This window comes from Talpa occidentalis, unplaced genomic scaffold (genome assembly GCF_014898055.3).
Source record: "Talpa occidentalis isolate TD23 unplaced genomic scaffold, MPIMG_talOcc4v2.1 talOcc4.3, whole genome shotgun sequence".
NCBI lineage: Eukaryota > Metazoa > Chordata > Mammalia > Eulipotyphla > Talpidae > Talpa > Talpa occidentalis.
The window spans coordinates 125,537,427-125,557,748 of NW_023603184.1; the positions used below are offsets into that span (position 1 = coordinate 125,537,427).

The window sequence follows — 20,322 nt, forward strand, 5'->3', positions numbered from 1 at the left end:
ACAGAACTTGTGGAAGTTTCAATATCGTTCCCCTCAATGAATAGGCACAAACTTCAAGGTGAGAGAAAGGAGACAGCGAAATCTACTACTCCCTTAGTGTAGCTGATGTCCTCCCTTGCCTTCATGGTGTATCTTACTGTACTAGTATAATTCCATTCAAAGATACTTTTTTTTCTCTTTTTACAAAATATGGTCATGGTGCTTCAACGATAGCTTTTCTCAAAAAAAAAAAAAATCATCTTATTCTGGGATTCTCTTTCTTCAATGAGGCATTTCCTCATGGACTGTTTAAGGGTAAGTTTGACTAAATGTGATTTCTTGTCATTTAGACTGTCTTGAACCTAACCTCACAAGATGGGATTCCATTACTTAGGACTGGGTATTAGAAAAAAGAAGTTTTTATGTGGAGGCCCGTGTTTCAAAGTACTCCAAGAGCTGGGGAAGAATTGCTATTCACTTAATTGATTCTTTCTAGGAATGTTACTCTTTTTCACATCCTTTTTTTTCCCCCCTCTCTAGTTGTGGCAATTTATGATTATACAAAAGACAAGGAAGATGAGCTGTCCTTTCAGGAAGGAGCCATTATTTATGTCATCAAGAAGAATGATGATGGTTGGTATGAGGGAGTTATGAATGGAGTGACTGGGCTCTTTCCTGGGAATTACGTTGAGTCTATCATGCATTATTCCGAGTAATACTCAGCAGGGCTATATTTCCCTCCCAGAATAGTCAGGTCTTCCCAGATTATGAAGAGGCCCTGGGGATTTCCCTCCAATGAAATGAATGAAGGATACAAATGATAAAAACTACTTAAGTTTTTTGGTTTATCCCCCAGTATTAAACAAAAAGCAAGCTGAGTCTGAATACATGGAACTTGCTGCCTTCACTTGTACTATGCTGAGCTGTCTGGATTGAAATAAAGTGAGCATTTTTGAATATGTCAGAGCATAACTGTGTAAAATGAATCAGGTTAATACTGATTCAGAAAAAACATCTGGGATCTTTCTCAGGAATACTGTACACCCTTGGGATTTCTCCTCCTGCAGAACCTGTGGCATTGGATGTTTTTCAGTGCCTGTGCTGAGGGGTAAGCCTCGTGGTCAAGTGTGTACCCTAGCTCCACTTTCTTCCAATTGTATGAGGAGGGAACTGATATTTAAAAATCATACTTAACCCTTTTTATAATTGTTTTGGATGGCATATTTCCTCTTTAACGCTGTAAATTCTGCATTTTCTCAGCACTAGAGTGCACCAAATGAGTTAATGCTGAACTGGTTTGCATCCCTTCATGTTTCTCAGTTTGCAGATTATGAGGATGATGAAATGTGAGTCTCCAAACATTCTGAGGGTGTTTAACAATTGCCAGTTTGATTTTAATGTGCTGCTGCTGCAAGAGTCTGCATTGCCACTATTGGCCAGTGTATCCAGATGTGTGAAGTGTGGTAGGCTGGTTACATGCTGAAGTAGGCGTGCAAAGCTAGACACGATGGTTCCTAAGCTTCTGAAGATACTGACCTTTAGAAATGTCCTGCTCAAATAGGCATCCTAAATCCTTGCCTTAGGTGCTGTTTTGAGGAGTAGGATCTTGGAGGTCAGGCCAACTGTTTTCTTCATTTCACTATTTAGAAAAACGGCTTTTTTTTTTTTGAAAATAGTTAATTTCATGTCTCTTGATGGTCTCTGGGAATAAAAAGGTTGCTACTGTTCTTCCTGAATGTTGTTGGTGGCCAAACGGTTAGCTGTTTACTCACTTAATGCTATGAAAAGTAAATAGTCTCCCGATTTTGTGTAATTGGCCTCTGGAGTAGTTACTCTTGGTAAGAATTTGAAACTTATAGCACAGACTAAGTAGAGTGGGGGTAAGGCTAAATACTAACCCATCCTCATAAAAATTTGTATTAAGAGAAATTTTTTTATCTGTACACTTAGAGCTTCAGATCCAGTGGAGTCTTGTTGGGCACATGGCTTTAATCATTTCTGTATTTGATATAAGAAATATTAAAATCCAGGGGGGTCTTGCTGCTCAGCAGGTGAGCACTGTGGTGAGGCACAGTCAGCTCAAGGTCAGGCCCCAAACTGCCGTGGGTTATTCCTGCTTCCAGTGACTTGACCAGAAAAGAGCTTTGCCAGGTAACTTCCCTGGGCAGGTGACAGGGGACAGAAAGTTGCATATATTTCAAATGTGGGCCTTGGACATGATGGTGCAGAGAGGGGAACAAGATTGAGAGATGAGCAAGTATAGCAGTATATGAGGGAAGATGATGTAGGCGAAGTTAGTATTTCACTTTCGAGTCTGTTATCTCAGAATAAGTATCAGCAGAGATACACACAGTATTACCTTACGAGGACTTTGTCTTTGTTTCCCCCCTCCTCCCGCCATTGTAAGTTAGCGGTTTGCTTTGATTTCTCCAACACATTGACTTTAGCATTCATTAACTTGCCTCCAGGTGAGGTTCTCCTTCACACGTTTGTTGGGTCATTTGTTATCTTTTATTCCTGTTTTTCCTTCAAAGTAATAGCTGTCGCTGCTCAGTGATCTTCCGTAGAGCCAACACAGAGTATACTTGGATAGTCTTCACTTACCTGAGTGTTGGCATATGGCTAGGCAAAGTTGTAAATTAGGTGACCCATTTATTTAAATAACTTTTTCCTGAGAAAGTTTAGTGGATTAATAAGGAAGAGGTTATTTTGAGATCCGCAAATAGTTCCCACAGCTAACAACTACAGAAGTAGAGGACGACTGTGCAAAAAATCGGTGTCAGTGAGCTGGCCCGTTGGACCCCTGCTTAATCGGGGAATGCAGAAGACACTGGTGAAGGTCTTTATACTTACAACCTACTGCAGGGGGCTCTATGGGTCGGCTGATTTTTTTTTCCATATTTAGTGCTAATGTGTATAATTTTTGTTTTTAAAAATACCTGCTATATTTTCTGAATACTTTAAAGTTTTGAATTGTGTATGTTGTCTTGGAGGGATACTATGTAATGATGATGGGTCAGGCCTACAGTAAATGGAGACTTTTAATGTATGTAATATTTCTTAGATTGCATGCTATTAATAGTCTGTGAGGGTACTATCTTTTTGTTTTATTGTAAATTTCCCCCACTTTTTATAAATTACAAGATGTTGGTAGTAGGAATTCCAAATAAATGCAGAAATCTTACGTGCTACATTATGTAGCAAAGATGACCCAGTCTAAAATCTGCTGACCAGTAAGCAACCATTTTATTAGGATACAAGAAACCTTCAGGGGCTTTTTCTTCGCCCTTTATTTATTTTTTTTTTTTGACTCATGTCCACTCCTTTTCCCTAAACAAAACAAAAAGACTTGATAATTGTTCTACTTGAGAGGTTATGGGGATATGAATAAAGCTGTTTACTAATTGTCTTTGACTTTATGGCCAAGGTGATAAAGCAGAATCGTGTCAAGATATCAAAATCTAGACCTGAGAGATTCAGCCTGCTGTGTTTGGAATAGATACTTTAATGTCTTACTCAGTACTTTCCACCTTTCTGCTAGCTCTCCCCATCTTAGGGTTGGCAAGAGCCATTTACTGTTCCCAAGTCACTAGGTGAGACATTTTTATCCCGCTTTCCCCCTCCTGCTGCTATTTATCACCCAGGTAGAATGTTTTAATGCATTTTTTTAGTGGTATTTGTAATGTAGCTGTGCTCCTTATTAGCAGTCTTATGTTGATTAAAGATAATTGAGTTTTCTGCTTGAGTCGCATCAAAATGATGGTAGTTTGCTTTTATCCTTTTGTGTTCATTTTCTTTTAGCAGGTGACCTTTCTGCAATAAGAACTGTTTTGTTTTTCATTACATTTTCTCCTTGGTGGAGAGTGTATGGCATGTCCCGAAGGCCACCTTTCCCTCTGAAAAGGGTTTGCATGGAGGAATTGGCAGGTTACTGCCAAATCTTTGAAAATAATGGGGATCTGAATCACTTTCCAGCTGTTCACTTCTGACCATCTTTGGCCATGAATTCCTGATTTGCGTTAAGGTGATGATTTCCCTTACATGATTGGTTTAGAATTGTAGAATTTTAGAGCTAGATGAGACTGTAGACATTTTAGTTCATTTTATTGATGAGGATAGATACTTTGTTTCAGATTAACAGCTAGTAGAGTCCCTGACGCAGTGCTGGCCTGGTACTCTTTCTACAGCTGTGTTCATTGAATGTGCTTTATTTGTCTTTAAAGAGTTCTACTTGATTGATGTCTTCAGGAAGATACTTGAAAAGCTGTGCCATGTTACAGTAAACACCCTAAAAGTATTCAGACTGTTTAAAGGAGTATAGTAAGTGTAACCTTAATTAGTGAAAATATTCATTTTTAACTCTTCTAAAACCACTTAGTGCAAATGGTCTTTCGATACAGTGCATGTAGCAAAAACATTCTTTCAGCAACTGGTAGGAGCACAGCAACAAGCCTTATTTGAGAGAGCCTTATAAAACAGTTTGAAGGCATTTTGCTCATTACCTTAAGTTTCCGATCTGTTTCTTATTGTGACTCTCATAATTGACAGATGAAACGACAGGGCCTAGCTGTGTATAAATGATCCTTGCTAAATCTCTTAAAGTTTTTGTAAAAAGCAAAACAAAACTTATTTTCACATTAAAATGCAAATGTCTTTTGCAACTTCAGAATTCTATGGAAAAGCAGTTTTTATCATATTGTGTCCATGCATCTTTTCTCTTAACAAAACAATTTGTGATCTGGCCAGTTGTACGTTGCTCCCAAAGAAAGGCTTGGTGTTAGGAGTGCAGGAAAACTTGAGGGAGCAGTTTGCTGCCAGTAATGTTTCTTTTGTGTGCCATTGAACCACCTCCAGATGAGTGGGGGAACATTTCTTAATTTTGAAATTGTATTTGGAATTGTTGCAGTGTACTACGAACTTGACCTAAATAAAATCCCACAAAGTATATCCAAGTGTCTTGTGAATAATGTGTTTATGCTGTGTTCATACAAGTAATCTCTAAATGTGTTGGGTAGAATCCTCCTCTGTTGTTCCAAACTGGGGATATTACTGAAGTTTTAAACTTGAAATTTTGCTAAGTAAACCTGAAGTTTTCTGATTGCCTTCTGTGTTTTCCCACCTCCTTAATGGATTTCCTCTGTGCCTGTAATTTATGAAGAGAAATATTAGGCCTGATAAATCTAGTCTCAAAGATTAGTATCTGAGCTGTTGTTAATTATCTTAATTGATCTCCTTTGGGTTGTTCTGGAGTTATACATCTGGTTGCAATGCTTTGTGGGTTTGTTCCATTGTCTTGACAGCCTGTTGTTCACTGTACACTTCTTCCTCTGAAGCCAAATTAGAGGCAGTTTCTCCACTACAACATGAGACAGATGGTGAGTGAAGGAGAGCCTTTTTTACCCTAGTTTGATGAATAGATTTGTAAATAGACTACATGCTGTGATACTAGAACTTTGAAACAAAAAACATCCTATTTTGCAACTTGTTATATACTTTGTTTAAAAGCTAACATTTAATAGCCAAATCTCTCTAGTCTTTTGGTATAAATTTTCTTAGGTTAACCAGTTGAAATACATAAAATTGCAGTTTATTGATCTTCAAACTTAACAGCAAAATCAGGTTCTTAATGGTTCCGATCCACAGTCAAGTCTCCATGTTTAAATGAAATCTACTTTTATTAAGGATTGTGTAAGGCGACATAAAAACGTAACTGAAAAACAAATGTACACTGTATGACTGCTGTCCTAAGCTATTACAATAGTTTACTGACAGTAACTGACAGGAGTAACTTGGAATATAACTTAATCCAGCAGTAGAACAAAAACATCAGTAGTATGGAATATATCTCTCTCATATATCTATATATAGCTATATATATATTTATATCTATATATAGGTTTGCACAATCAGGGAGCAAGGCACATATGAAATGAGCATACAATTGAGCAGAACAAACAGCAACAAAGCGAAAGGAAAAAAAAGGAACTTCATTTTTACCAAACTCTCCATAATCATTTGAATGTCCTCTATTGAGTAATTTATAAAGCAGTTATTTTTGCCTTTTTCATGCTTTAAAAAAGTATATTCCTACATTGTATCTTTATTGATGACAAAGTTCCCACAGCCTCAGTGTCAGTTTTTTTTTTAAAGAAGTGGGAAGATTAAATCCCAATTAAACATGTGCAGTTTTTCTAAACAGGAAACAATGTTTTTACAACAGTTAGCACAAGGTAATGGTATTTTAATGTACATTTCTATAAAAGGAATTCACTAGTGGCTGATAATAAAAGTAAGCAAAATCATCGGAAACATTCCAGTTAATGCTTATTTTCTAGGAGGATTATTTACAAGTAGCGAGGAGGTGGGATCATGAAAAATGGCAGTTTTTGGTATTAGGTTACAATCTAACAAACAATGGACAGTTCCCAAATGCAAAGATATTTTTCAAGTGTTGCAAAAGCATGTTCTGCCTAAGAAGAGGTTGACGCTTCAACAATCATGAGCTTGGTTAATACATCCATGATGAACACACTCACGTCTACACCCAGCCATCTTTACACACGCAGTAGTCACCACCACCCTGACTGGACTCACTTTTCTAAATGTCTTTGGTAGAAAGCAGCCAGACTCCAGGTAGGTAGATGAAACCATCTCTTGTAAGATAGTCGCTGTTTCTGCCCTAATTAAAAATACTCACCTTCCTTCTCTCTCTTTAGCACCTCAAAGTTTGTGGTGTTGGTTTTTTTTTTTTTAAACGCTATTCCTCTAAAAGAGTTCAAGGCACTGGGGATTACAGCAGATACTGTTTCTGTCTTCTCAAACGTCTGTCACTTCAACAAGCAAAGAACAAACCAATTGGAGATTTTTTTCCCACTCAAATGTTTATCAAGTATATTGTTTTGCTTATTTTAAGTTTACAGGTAAATTTCAGATTTCTTTTACTGTTAGACCTTCCGAAGGGCACAAATAAGAACCAAGCACTGGTTTGGTTTGCAGACTGGTAAGGTGCAGAACTCTCCTCCTATGGAAGTGGGAGATTGAAGTCAACTTTGTGAGCCGTCACATATTCCCACAGGGTGAGGGATATCCTGCTTTGTACCAGTGCTGTAAAGTGTACAAACAAAAAACTCAGTGCCAAAAGGTATTTGCAATCTGAAGTCATTTTTAGATAGAGATACCTTCAGTCAGTCCCACGGGTCTAAGATTTTTGTATTTAGCTTTGAAGGTAGAGGGGAAGTTTGGTAATAGTAAACTCACCTTGTGTTTGTAACATTAGCTTTTAGCCAGGGGTGGTTCTGTTGGTGGCCGGATACGTTTTCAGACTAATTTATAACCTCCTTTCCTCGGCACAAGCTCATGGGATTCGTACTCTTCAGAGCATGGATTGAGAATGCTCAGCAACTACTAACCTTTACTTCAGAGCTGTCATGCCATTGGAATTATTATTCATGATCCCCTCATTTTGTCTGTCTTGATAAACTCAATATTGTTTTCATCACGAGTTCCCAGCCCTTCGCAGAAATCACCATTAGTAGGCAAGAGCACCTTATTTTAGAGGATTGTAAAACACCATCGTGTATCTATTACTTTGAAATTGAAAATCATTTCCTGTAACTTAAGTCAATCTTTCCCATTTTAAAAAGTCCCAGGAATTCAAAAAATCCAACTTAAAGCTAGGAGGGTAGGTGTAAAAACCTAAAGAATAGTAGTAAAAGCCAAGCTGACAAAATTTCAGCATCGACTGGGCTAACATTGCTACCAATGAACCTAATGTGAGTTGTCTCCCTACAAGGATAAGTGCTGCTGCCTTTCAGAGTTGGTGCCAACACTTGAAGTATAGGGTGATCCAATTTTGAAATTATGGGAAAAGTTAAGGGTGTCACTAGCTCCCTTAGGCACCTGTTTGCACTGCCTCAATAGCAGGATGATTTCATCTATGCTGTTCATCTTTCAGTACAGAAAAACTGCCCACAGTTTCTTCTTTGACTTGAAGAAGCCATGCCGGGTTAGAGCTGCTGCGCAGCAGGCAGTGAAAGAAGGCACAGTACTAGTGTCGTCTGGCAGGTAGGTATTTCCCATGAACACACCAGAGAAAAAGAACAGTTACAAAAATAAAGCTTGTCCCACCCCATCCCCCAAACGACATCCCTAATAAAAATCCAAATTAAAAAAAAAAGAAATTCCACTTAGAGAAATCATTTTGGTTTTGATTTTTTGCACATAAAAAGCTGTCAAGAGAAAGTCTGCCGTTAGGTCACTGGATTGGGCTTAAAATGACAAGAGTTGCTTCTCTGGCCTTACTCTCCTTGGTGTTCCTGGCTCTAAGTCGGCCTGCTCCTTCAGGAAAACCACAGATGACCAACATCGGCTCGGGAGGGCCGTCATCAGGGCTGACAAGCAAGAATTTCCAGGAAATCCCATGCTGGAAAAACCCAAGGCTGTATCGTAGGGTTCAAATCATGGGCGAAGGAAGATTGAGGGTACATTAGAGTTTTTCCCTTAAAGAAAGACCTCTGCAACAAAAACTCCAGTGTCCGCATCACCAGAGTCATATTCTTAGCAACCACCTCCCACATTTAAGGGTGATCACGACACTCTAAGGCTGCAGGCAGAGATGACGGGAAGTAAGTTCACTTGTGAACTTCAGTGGAGTTTGGCAATCTGTACTCAAAGGTTACCCAAGCTGGACATGCTCAAATGAACAATGCAATAAAAGTCACTTCATAAGCTTATCAAACACAGACATTCGTGAGCAACTGAAAAGTATCTTTTAAAGAAGGGCTTTAAAAAATGCACAATGGTACATACTCTTATTGCTCCATAGCCACGTGACTCCACCCTCGTCCCGGAGAGGGGCCGCTTCCGCGCTCTGCTTCAACAGCGCCTTGCAGAGTGGGTTATAGATTTATCTAGTGTACACAGTACAATTCTCGCTTACCCTTGAATTATTTACTCTGCCCCACTGTACTGGCATCCCTTTTTCCTTATGGGACACTGTCAAAGATATTTACCGTTTGCAGTGGCAATCCTTACACCGGGCACAGATTTTAATAGTAAGATGTGCTCATTTATCATTGCTGGGATGATTTTTATTCCCTTGAGAGCAGTGCTGAGATCACAGTTCATTCTTGATGGCCAATCTACCTTCATAAATTGGCACGGCTACATATTCCTCTTGCACACCCAGAGACATTCACATGGGGAAAAAAAGCATATAGTGGTGCACAACACCTAGAAATACAGTGTCCTTACAGCAGTGATTGCACGTGGCACAACACGTCATGTCACTTAGGGAATTTAGACCGCACCACTCATTAGAACACCCAGCAATAAGGCTAATAGGCCAGGATCCTAGTCTGCTCTAGTCACGATGGATAAAATTCAAAAAACTCCCTTTATATATAATACAGTCCCATACTTCAAAATAAAGGCCAGCTCCAACGTTTCCAGTCGCCCATCCTTCAAGAGCAATACACACAAAAAGATGCTTTTCAGAAGGTGATTTTTTTTTCGTACTGATGGCACCATACTGGACAAGGATGTGTATATTTGATACAGCAATTGTCTACAGATACCTAATACAACATCTACCTCAAGCACACACTAAGAAGTTACTGGTGACCCAAAGGCATACTGGGGCAGAGCATTCCAGGGGTAAGGTGGTGGATATTCTGGCACAATAAAGCAACGCAAGGATCACGAAGGCAAGCTTGATGAAGTTTTCACAAAGCTCATGAAAAGGATTCTGACAGTGTAAAAGAGCGACCCAGGCTTGCAGTACTAAGCTATCCGGAGACTGGGGGCAAAGAGCTTACCTGGGACAGGACGCGTCCTAGATTCGGGTGGGAGCACGGCAACAACACTGCAACTAGAATGGCTGCGTGACACCACGGATTTACTCTCAATGCACAACTACGTACAGATAGTGTCTGTGAAAATCCCCCGACTGCACTAGTTACCCTTTCTATGAAGCTGAGAAATGGACTTAAAGTGCCCCTTTATGTGTAGTAGTGAAGTGTCAGGCAGTTCAAACTCGGCCAACGGGAAAAAACGAAACACAAGCCCCATCAATGCACCAAATATTCTGGTTGTCATCTCAAACTGAGAGCACATCACACACCTAGTCCTTACTATAGAATACACAACATGCACAGACAGGCCGCACACGGACAGACCTAAAAATACCGCTCCAGACCCCATGATCCATCAGAAGAGGCCAGACACACACCCCCTTTCACGCCGCTTCCACCCCAAATACCCAAAACTCACTTTCAGATTAGGAGAGAAAAGGAATAAATAGACTCACTCTCAGCTATATTATATATATATACATATACACACGTATGTATACATATATATACACCCCACGCACAGCTGGACACGACCCGAAGAACAGCCTACCGGGAGGCTCTGCGCGCCCGCGGCGGGCTGGCTGCAGCGCCGGGTGCAGACACACGGAAAAGCAGCCCCGCGGCCGCTACCAGTCCCGGGAGAGCTTGGTGTTCTGGTCTCTCTTTGGGGGGCGGGCGGGGGTCCTCTCCGCAATGTTGCATAGCCTGACAGGTGGCCGCCTCCGTAGCCCGCTCGCTGCTGGTCAGAGAGCAGCTCGGGGGGCGGCGGGGGCAGGGCCATGTCGTCCATGGTGGCCGTGGGCTCCGCCCGGGACGCGCGCGCGGAGGAGAGCGAGCCGTGCCGCGTGATGGACTTCCGCTGCAGGGTCCTGTTGAGGTCGGCCAGGAACCCGGGCTGGACGCTCAGGCCGGCCTTGGGCGAGGTGGGCGCCGGCGGGGCGGGCGGCTCCGGGGCCTCGGCCTGCGTGAGGCGGGTGCTGTCGCTGCGCTTGGGGCGCGTGGGCGGCGGCGCCTTCTTCGCCGACGCCTTGGCCCAGGGCTGCGGCTGAGGGGTCACCACCGCCACCTTGGGAGAGGTGCTCCCCGAGAACACGGCCGGGACCTCCACGGGCGGCGGGGGCAGCTCGATCTCAGGCGGCGGCGGCGGGAAGTCCGAGTCGGACGGCGGCGACGGGAACTCGGCCGGGGCGTCCCTGCCGCGCCCGCCCGGCGCGCCGGCTCTCGCGGACGCGCCCCCTGGCTGGAGGGCGCCGGGGAGGTGCACGCCCGGCAGGTGGAGCTTTCCGGGCTTGGGGGGCGCGGTGGGCGGCGGGGGGGTCTCCTTGCCGGGGGAGCCGGAGGGGTCCCCCGGGGACGCGAACTTGCTGACGAGGCTGTCCACGGAGGGCCTCTGGGGCTCGGGGTGCTCCGCGCCGCCGGCCCGGATGCTGGAGTTGCGCTGCGGCGTCGGGGGCGGCCTCTTCCCGCCGGGGCTGGCCGTCTTGGGCGCCTTCCTGCCCGGGGACGCGCTCCTGTCCCCCGCGGGCGCGGCGGCGGGCGGCGGGGCCGGGGCGGGCGGCGCCGGCGGCGGCGCGGGGAAGACCAGGCTGCTCGCGGGCGGCGGCGGCGGGAAGTCCGGGGAGGGCGCGGGCGCGGGCTGCCACCTGGGCTTCGCCTTCACCGCGGGCGGCGACTGCGGGGCCGCGGGCGCCGGGACGGGCTTCGCGGGCTGCGGCTCCGGGGGCGGCGCGGGCGGCGGCGGGAACGGGCCCGCGGGCTGCTTGGGCGGCGCGGGCGGGGACGGGGGCGGCCTGGCGCCGAGGCTCTGCTGCTTGGGCAGCGTGGGGGGCGGCCCGGGCCCCGGGGGCGCGGGCGAGGACGGCGGGACGTGAGCCACGGGGAAGCCTGGCGGCTTCTTCGCGGGCGGCGCCGGCGGCGCTGGCGTCGCGACGGGCGCGGTCTTGGCGCTGGCCGGCGGGGGGAGGGTCACCAGGGGCTTGGGGGGCGCCTGGGGCGGGAGGGGCGCGGGGGCGGGCGCGGGGGGCGTGGGAGGCGCCACCGGGGCCCCGAGGTGCACCTTGGCGGGCGGCGGCGGGGGGCTGAAGGGCGGGAGCGCCGGGGCGCAGGGCGCCGGCCTCAGCTGGGCCATGGCGGAGCCGGGGGTCGGAGGAGGGGGGGGCGGCGGCGGTGGGGGGACCACCCCGCTGGGGGGCACCAGGATCTGGGGCTTGGCGGGCGGTGCGCTCAGGAGCTGTGGCTGCATCGCCGAGGCCGGCGGCGGCTTGAACAGGGACCCCGAGTGCTGCGCCGCGTTCTGCAGCCGCGCGATCGTGCTGTACTTGACGAACATCGGGGCGGCCGAGCCCGCCGAAGGCGCCGACTGGCTGGGCAGGGGCGGGGGGGGCGGGGGGGGCGGAGGGGGGGGCGGGGGCGGGGGTGGGGGCGGGGGCGGCAGAGGCGGGGACGGCTGCGAGGCGGCGTAGGGCGCCACGGTCTTGGGTTGCGGGGATAAAGGGGGCACAAGGGAAGTGTAGGGTCGATTCACAGACTCCGTTCTGGCCTGCAAGGAGCATGACATGGAGGAGAGAGAAACAACAAACACGATTACAGAAGCAAGCTCTGTGCGAAACTGAAAAGCAAGACGTCTGAACGTACATGCCAACAGGACGCAGCAGCTGGCGAGCGGAGAGACACTGTCGGGCAGGCTGGGGGCGGCCGCCTGAACAGGGACACACGACGTCTTTACCCACCAATATTCTTAACCAGCCAGACTGCCTGACTATGCGGGAACACGCTCCTGGTGCAAAAGCCACTTGAGGGGCGGTGGCCTGTCGGGTTTCTGACCTCTGGCTTTCATGGACCCCACCCCGGACTCTGGCAAGGGAGATGTGCTGACCGGAGTTCACCTTTCAGTCCACGACAGCACCCGCCTCAGCAGGTGCGGCCCTGGGCTCTTAGCAGGGCGGTGGAGGGCCTCCCGCGGCAGGAGGATGTCTTTGTGATGCTAGTGAGCGGACGCCTGAGAATGAGAGTGTTGAGCGGGCGTGCGTGCAGTTACACAGCAATGAATGGGCTTGAGACACACACGCGTGTTCATGTGAGACACTTGCATCCAACATGCACAGAAGTCCAGCAATGCAGGTAAAGGGGGGGGCATTCTTTACATTTGTTTTACTGGAAAATACATAAAGAAATGCTTCATGAACATTACAGTAAAAGCATAAAAAATATCAGAAAAAGCGAGAAGATGATGAAAGAAAACCTGGGGAGTCCAGAGTAAAGAAACGTGTCAAGAAATGGAAGGCAGAGCTTCGAGCAACCTGCCGCTGCGCCCGACCAGACACCTGGCGCTGCACTTACTGCCGCGTGGGGTCATGCATCTCCTGGAGCTACTCATGCGTGAATGTTAAGTTCTTTGGAAAAGAGCAAAGAAAGGACCCTTGGTTTAACAGTGTTGGGCACATTTTCTAGGCTCTTTGACTAAAATGTGGATCTGCGATAAACACTTGCTCCCCATTTATGAGTGACATGTCATTAGCAGTGAAAATGCTTAGGTTAGTAGACGACAGGGCTCACCACAGGGCTGGATTCTCATGCCCACCAAGACACTCACATTTCTTTAAAAATGGCACATCAAAGTAAAAGCATTAGTTTGCAAGATCTGGCTAAGAGTCATCCAGGTTAATGTGTTTCCAAAGAACAGCCCCCGACCTTAACTTGACCCTGTCTTGGCTGCTGCAGGGGTGCAGACCTTAGCTGTGCTGGCCTTCTCCTGTGGCACCTGAGACTGAGATAACAGGAGAACAAACACACAGGGGGGTCAAGACTCACACAAGGCCCTGATGCTTGGCAGGTCCACATTCTCTGAAACCACAGTGAGGGACCACACTGCTTAATCGGAGCATTTGGCCTTTGCTTCCCTTAGCCTTTCTCAACATTTGGGTGGTTTATAATTTAAAATGCACATGGATAAAAACATTAATAATTTAATAAGGTATCAGATTGTGTAAACCTGCTTCTCTACAACATACACTGAAGCTACTAGCACCAGAGAGGGCTGTTCCAGTCACACTGACTGGGGAGGGGGAAGGAAAAGTGAATCCCCTCCTAAAAGTCTGAGCCCCTGATAAGGGTATTAAACTGTCAGTGTTCTGAAAATGTAGGTTATTAAGACTAATTCTCAAATATTTCCTTCTAAGAGAAAGTGTTTTACCCCCCCAGTAGGCTATTAGTACCTGCTCTACTCAGCAACATGGGTGAATAAAGGAATAAATAGGGGGAAACAGTCATTAGTTCTTATGGGTGAATATTCTAATATAAATGACTCAGGCCAAAAGAATACGGGATCAAAGCAAAATGGTGAGGCCAGCCTCAATAATGACAGCAAGACCTTCCCACGGAGAGGGTGAAGACAGCTGGGACACGCCCCTGTCTGCAGAATTTCAGAGACAGTGTGATTCAGTGTCTTTCAAGTATGCTGAAGAATCTGTCTTTCTAAATAGTCATAACTATACTTGTTCTTAATTGTCACAGAACAGGCTCAGGTCCAGAATTTGAAGGGAATTAATTTGAACTTAATCTTCCACATAAATTATAATTTGAGAAAAGTTACCAAGGCACAGAGAAATGTCATAAAGCATAAAAGAAGAGATAAAGGAATGAATCTGAGTAAAATCAACAATGAATAAAATAACCAACCATAAGCAGCTTCTCTGGAATAAATTTAGGGCATAGGCACTAAATGGTGGGGGTGCTCTATCCAAATTAATTAAGAGTGGAAAAGGAGGACACTGTTTTCTCTTAAAATTCAGAATCACTGATAAAAGGAGTTCAACAGCCAGGGTCATTAGAACCAATTCACAAACTCATTTCTGAGGGGAAGTGAACCAAAAAAATTGAAAATAGGGCCAAGAAAGATTCCTAATAAAGGAGTAAAAGAGCAACCAAGTAAATCTATGAAATGCCACAGTTTTCCTATGTAAATTAATGCAAGTGCGCTACCTTGCTGGACTCCTCCAACTGAGTGCCTCGTTTCCAGGCTTCGGAGAAGATGGAGCTGACGATGCTCTGAGAACGGACGTGTCCTGCTGGCTGGGTGTCAGAAACTCCACTATCAGACTGATTGGAATGATTGGACTGAGACTCTGTTTAAAGTAGAGTTTCAAAAAATAGGAGTAAATAAATATTCTGGCAGCATAAATAATTTAGACAGCCTTCACACAGACCAGATGCTGTGCAGAACAGCAACAAGTAAATTCTACTCAACTCATTTCACATAAATTCAGCCAATATTTTCTACTAGAAAATTTTTTATTTTAAGGCTAAAAGGAAATCTTGATTCTTTTTAAACAGTTCACTACGCGAGACTGATAATTAAAAGGGTCATTTAATGTTACTGGTATCCTAACAAACTGCGTTGTAAGAAATCAACTCCTAGTAAATAAAAATTAATGAAGTTTCAACGGAAGCATGCCCCCCACACCAAGTCTGTCTTCATTACATAGACAATCTTTTCAATATGTCCCTGGCGTCAAGCTACGACAGAGTTCTCACTTAAGAATTCAGATCTCTATATAATGGTTACTCCCTTTTTCCCAGCAATAACCAGTATTTAGAATCTGATCCCAAAATGAGACGTGTGTTTTCCTAGGGATTCAGGTGTTGACATCACAGGGCAGCAAATATGCTTTTGTCTGGCTCCTGGAAAGGAATGAAATAATCTTCAAGGGACCTGGGAGTGGCAGAGGATACAGTGTACCTCTGACTGACATCCAAGGTGAGAGAACCAGGAAGATCACTAAACTCCAAGTCAGGTAAAATAAAAGTGGGAAGCACCTAACCCAATGCCTGGCATCACAGGGGAAGAAGCAAGTGTCAAAGCTAGCCACGTCCGGTCACTCTGTGATGGTTGGATGTTGTCAGGCTGCAGCATTTAGCAAGTCCAGCCAAGTTATCCAAAGTAGTGCAAAGATAAGAGACACGAACCCCTGTGTAAATTTGCCACGATGCCTTTGAGGCAAAAATATGAGCAGTATAGGATAACGCCTATCTTGCTCACACTCATTTAGTAGTAGAGTGTTTATTTTTGTCCTTAAAATTACAACGTTACTGGCCTCATATATCATCCCTATTTAATACCTGGGACAACAGCCTATAAGCCAGGAGGCTGGAACACACAAATCTTTGAACTTTCTTCAGCATGACTAGATTATGATTTTATAATTTACATGAAAAAGTATGCCTAACCCTTCCCACAGTGACAATGCAAACTTACAGAAAATGCCAGAGTGGGGAAAGGCTTATGAAATAATGTGTGGTAGCACTTGGATTAAGGGCTCTATAATTTTTTTTTTTTTCAATTTTGTCCTTAATTTCTTTTTCTGAAATCCTACTTGCAATATAGTCTTACTCTGCCTTTCCTAATCCATTCTCTTGAAGTTTTTTTTTTTTCCATTTTAACAAACAGGTTTTGTGAGTGTGTGTTTAGATTAAGAGCAAAGTTGTAATGTTAGAACAGACTTCCTATACACTGAACACTCAGTTTCCTTCATTATTAAAGTTACATTACTATGGTGCATTTCTCACAACTAAGGAGAAGATGCTGATACATTACTATTAGCTTTATTCAGATTTCACTAATTTTTCCACAATGTCCTTGCTCTGATCAAGGACCACACATTACAATTAGTTATGTCTCTTGTGACAGTTTCTTAGACTTCCTTGTGAGAAGTCACGAGAAGTCACAAGGCATTTTTTGGGCTGTTATTTTGTACAACAATTTGCAATTTTGATTTGTCTGATGTTTTCCTCTTAATTAGACTGAGCATACAGGGTTTGGAGAAGACCAGGAGCGAGAAATGCTGACCTCTTTATATCAAGGGCTACTGATTCTGATCATGATCACTTGGCTGAGGTGTTGTCAGATTTCTTCATTGTGAAGTTATCTGCCCTCCACACCCCCTATTCTCTTAGAAAGGAAATCACTCTGCAGAGCATACACTTAAGGAGGGGGAGGAGACGGCTAGTTCTACCTCCTCGAGGGTAGTGTCCACATAAATCATAGAGAAATCTTCTGTACAGGAGGTTTGTCACTTCTCCATTCAATAATTCATTTGTATCAGTATGGACCAGTAGAATTATATTCCGCTTGCAATTCGGTTTACAATGCCATAGTGTACTGAGGTGTTGCTCAGATTGCTATGGCTCTGAACACTGGTCTCAGGTTGGTTCTTGTGTCCCTTTTTACATCCATCATTGTGTTTCTCTGAGCACTTCCTTCGTCCCTTGCACCACAAGATGCTCCAGGCTCAACTGACAAATTCTTGGCAGTAGCCCTAGAATCAGCCATTTCCCCAAGAGCCTTTTTTTTAGGGGGGGCGGGGGAAGATGAGGTGGGGAGGGGAAATGATACTGAAACCAAGATCTAGGTATTGAATATTCTCATTCTTTCAAAAAACTACATCCAGACACACACACGTACGTGTGTACAGTAACCCTGTATCTGCATAGTCTAAATTTGTTTTTACTTAGAGATTGAAAACAAGTGACATAGCTTTTTTATTAAGCACTTTTTAATTATCTTTTCATAATGTGATATAAGAAGAAAAAATCTGCTTTTAGATCACAGATATATCATTCATGGAACATTTTGAAGGGAAAGAAACATTTCCTTTAACATGTGATCAAGCAGACTTTGTTTAAGGGCTATGGGAGTCTGAAAATAAGCACCTTTTCCGTATCACTGGTTTCCTTTGAAACATTAAAAAGTTTGATGCCTTAAATAGCTTAACTGTGATACTGAACTGATTCTAGTTATTTTTCACTCTACTGAAATGTCAAGAAATCTATGGGGAAGTTTCAACATGGATTTTGAGTATGGAGACTCTTTTCAACTTTCTATCCTCAATTAATGCATCAATAGTTGAATTTTAAATAAATTTTATATACCAAAACTCCTCGCTTCACAACTGTATACACTGGTTTCCCATTTCAAATATACTAGTGAACGAGTCCCTGCTACTCCTAACACCAACTTTAAAAAAAGCACAAAATATACCTACTGACTATAATTTAGAAATTAGATGCAGCTATGGTTTTTAAAAGTTATGCTGAAATAACAAGGCTAGAGATACCTTCATATTGGTACAAATAGTGTTCTGGGTATTTTAAACTACCTGGGATGCTGGAAGAACTGGATCCTGATTTAATGCTGGAGCTGGATAAGGAAGTCCAATCATAAGCTGACTCTGTCCTCTTCAAGGCTTCTTGATAGTTCATGTAGAGCTGTTTCCCGTACTAAATAGAAGGCAGTGACATCTGAACTTTACTGGGTATGTATAGGATGGATGAGGTAAGAAAGGGGGACACATTTCTGTTTACTGACTCATAGTTCATATTAAAAATGGTAATATTTCAAAAATTCTCAATACCAGTGAATTATAATGTATTCTTATTTTTCTCCATTTTTAGAAAGGTAGCCGGAAGTTACACTTGATTTGTTCCTACCAACACAAAGATTTTTTTCCAGTTATTTCTAAAGCAAATTGGATTTTATAGCCATAAAATTTTACTTTCAGTTACTAAGTAGGCATAAATATTCCTTCAAGTGTTATGTACACTCATCTTTTAAAAAAAAAGTAAGATTCTTTATTTTTAGAGTAGTTTTGGGTTCACAGCAAAATTGAGAAAATGGTACGGCGAGTCCCATACACCCTCATTCCTGAAACAGGCACAGCCACTCCCATTCTCAGAATCCCCCGCCAGAGTGGTGCATGTTACATTAACTCATCAGCACTACTCAAAGTCAACAGTCTACCTGAGCTTCACTCCTAGCGCTGCACGGTCTGTGGCTTTGGACAAAGGTATAATGACATGTATTGATCATTATGTTATCATACAGATTATATTTTCAGTGCTAAAAAGTCTCTGTATTCTACCTATTTATCACCCCCTAGCCCAAGGCAATTTAACTTACAAAAATTTTCTTTTGTTTAGGCTAACCTCTGCTAGATAAAGTCACATATATATTTTACATGTCTCCAAAGCAAAATAAATCACTTTGATAACACAGTATTCATACCATGGTATTATTTTTACCACGGCATTATTTAAATGTACAAGTTACCCTCACCACCATGGGAAAAAGACTTTTAAAATTTGAAATGTTAGGCCTGAAAAACTGGATGTTGGCAAAATCATGAACATGAGACAATCAGAGTAACTGTCACAATTAAAGCCTTGTCGTTAACATCAAACCAAAAGAAAACCTACCTTTGCAATGCGGATACCATTAACCCACTGGTGCAGGGTTCTTACATCATCACAACAAAGGTACTTGATATACTGAGATTTCTTCTGGATCTGTGGGTGCTGCAAGATTAAAGGCAAGAACCAACTCAGTCCCCTGGACAACTAAAGAAAAACTTATCAAAGCTTAACCATGTCCTGACAAGTTAGTTATGGGCCATCAGAGATCAGAATACTAGTCAAATAATTTATATCTGTTCTGTGGCCGTAAGACTAAAAAAAATGGTCCCTGAGTATTTTTACTAAATAAACAAGAAAGAAGCTTGTGTTAAATTTTAGGTCATGATGTCCAAATTAAGCAAACAAAAACAATTCTTCACACCATGGGAAATCCACAAATACCATTCCACATTTCAAAAAAACCAAGTCCATCAAAGTTAACAAAGTCAGTAGAATTCTTAACCTATAAGCGTATGGAGAGGTAAAGAAAGTCTGATTTTAGTTTGAATACATTAAAACAAGGGTTTAGAAAACTTGAAGTGAGAGCCTTTGGTGATGCTGCTGGGTGAGCAAAGGGCACAGCCCCTGGGCCAGGAGATGGACACTGGTGGGCCTGAGCCCCTCTCAGCCTGTGTCCTATAGGGAACTTGACAGCTTTCCTGCCAAATAAGATTGTTTTTACAACCCAATGTACTTCAAAACCAAGGCTTGGATGGGAATTGACTTGAATTGGCGACGAAGCGGAGGTTGCTAGAACAGAAGTGAGCCACTGGGCCATAATCACTTGTTCCCTAGGAAGAAAATCTCTAAATCATACTTTGCTCTGGATATACTGATTGTTGATTACTACTTCTCTTTCCAGTTATTCTGGGGGGGGGGGAACACAACTATGTTTTACTTGGGGAAATATTTAATGTTCAATTAAAAGAACAAAATTTTAAATATCACCTCTCCCCCCACCTGACAATTCTCAGAGAAAAGCAAAATAAAATGATCATATAAACATGTAAACCTAAGTAGTTAGCAAGGGGCTTTACAAAGAGGGAGTCAATGATGACAAAAAAATTATATCCATTTATCGTGAATTTTTAAATGTCTTCAAGTAGATCGATAAAATATTGCAAAAAATGTCTGCTCTCACAATACAGGTACAATCAGAGTGAACAGCTCAAAAGTTTGAATAAAGGAATTAAAAAACCTTACTAAAAACAGCTCAGACAACTCAATACAATCATGGGTTATCAGGACTATGGTCTGGGGAAAAAAG

General features: G+C 43.6%; 2 protein-coding genes across 23 annotated transcripts in view; one reads left to right on the forward strand and one right to left on the reverse strand.

Moving 5' to 3' along the window:
- Positions 1 to 946, forward strand: part of ABI2 (abl interactor 2) — a 62,714-nt gene extending 61,768 nt beyond the window's left edge. For 16 of the 22 annotated variants that reach the window (XM_054700011.1, XM_054700015.1, XM_054700012.1 and 13 more), the window contains one exon: positions 520 to 946. In XM_054700011.1, coding sequence (XP_054555986.1) covers positions 520 to 695 — 176 coding nt within the window. In that variant the 3' untranslated portion in view covers positions 696 to 946. The remainder of the gene's footprint in view (positions 1 to 519) is intronic. The other 6 variants (XM_054700014.1, XM_054700013.1, XM_037523893.2 and 3 more) reach the window with 1 other exon arrangement.
- Positions 947 to 7,042: 6,096 nt separating this feature from the next.
- RAPH1 (Ras association (RalGDS/AF-6) and pleckstrin homology domains 1) overlaps positions 7,043 to 20,322 on the reverse strand; it is an 83,075-nt gene continuing 69,795 nt past the window's right edge. The window contains 5 exon segments of the mRNA XM_037523898.2: positions 7,043 to 10,503; positions 10,506 to 12,369; positions 14,811 to 14,953; positions 17,984 to 18,104; positions 19,080 to 19,178. Of these exon segments, the coding sequence (XP_037379795.1) occupies positions 10,457 to 10,503; positions 10,506 to 12,369; positions 14,811 to 14,953; positions 17,984 to 18,104; positions 19,080 to 19,178 (2,274 nt within the window). The 3' untranslated portion in view covers positions 7,043 to 10,456.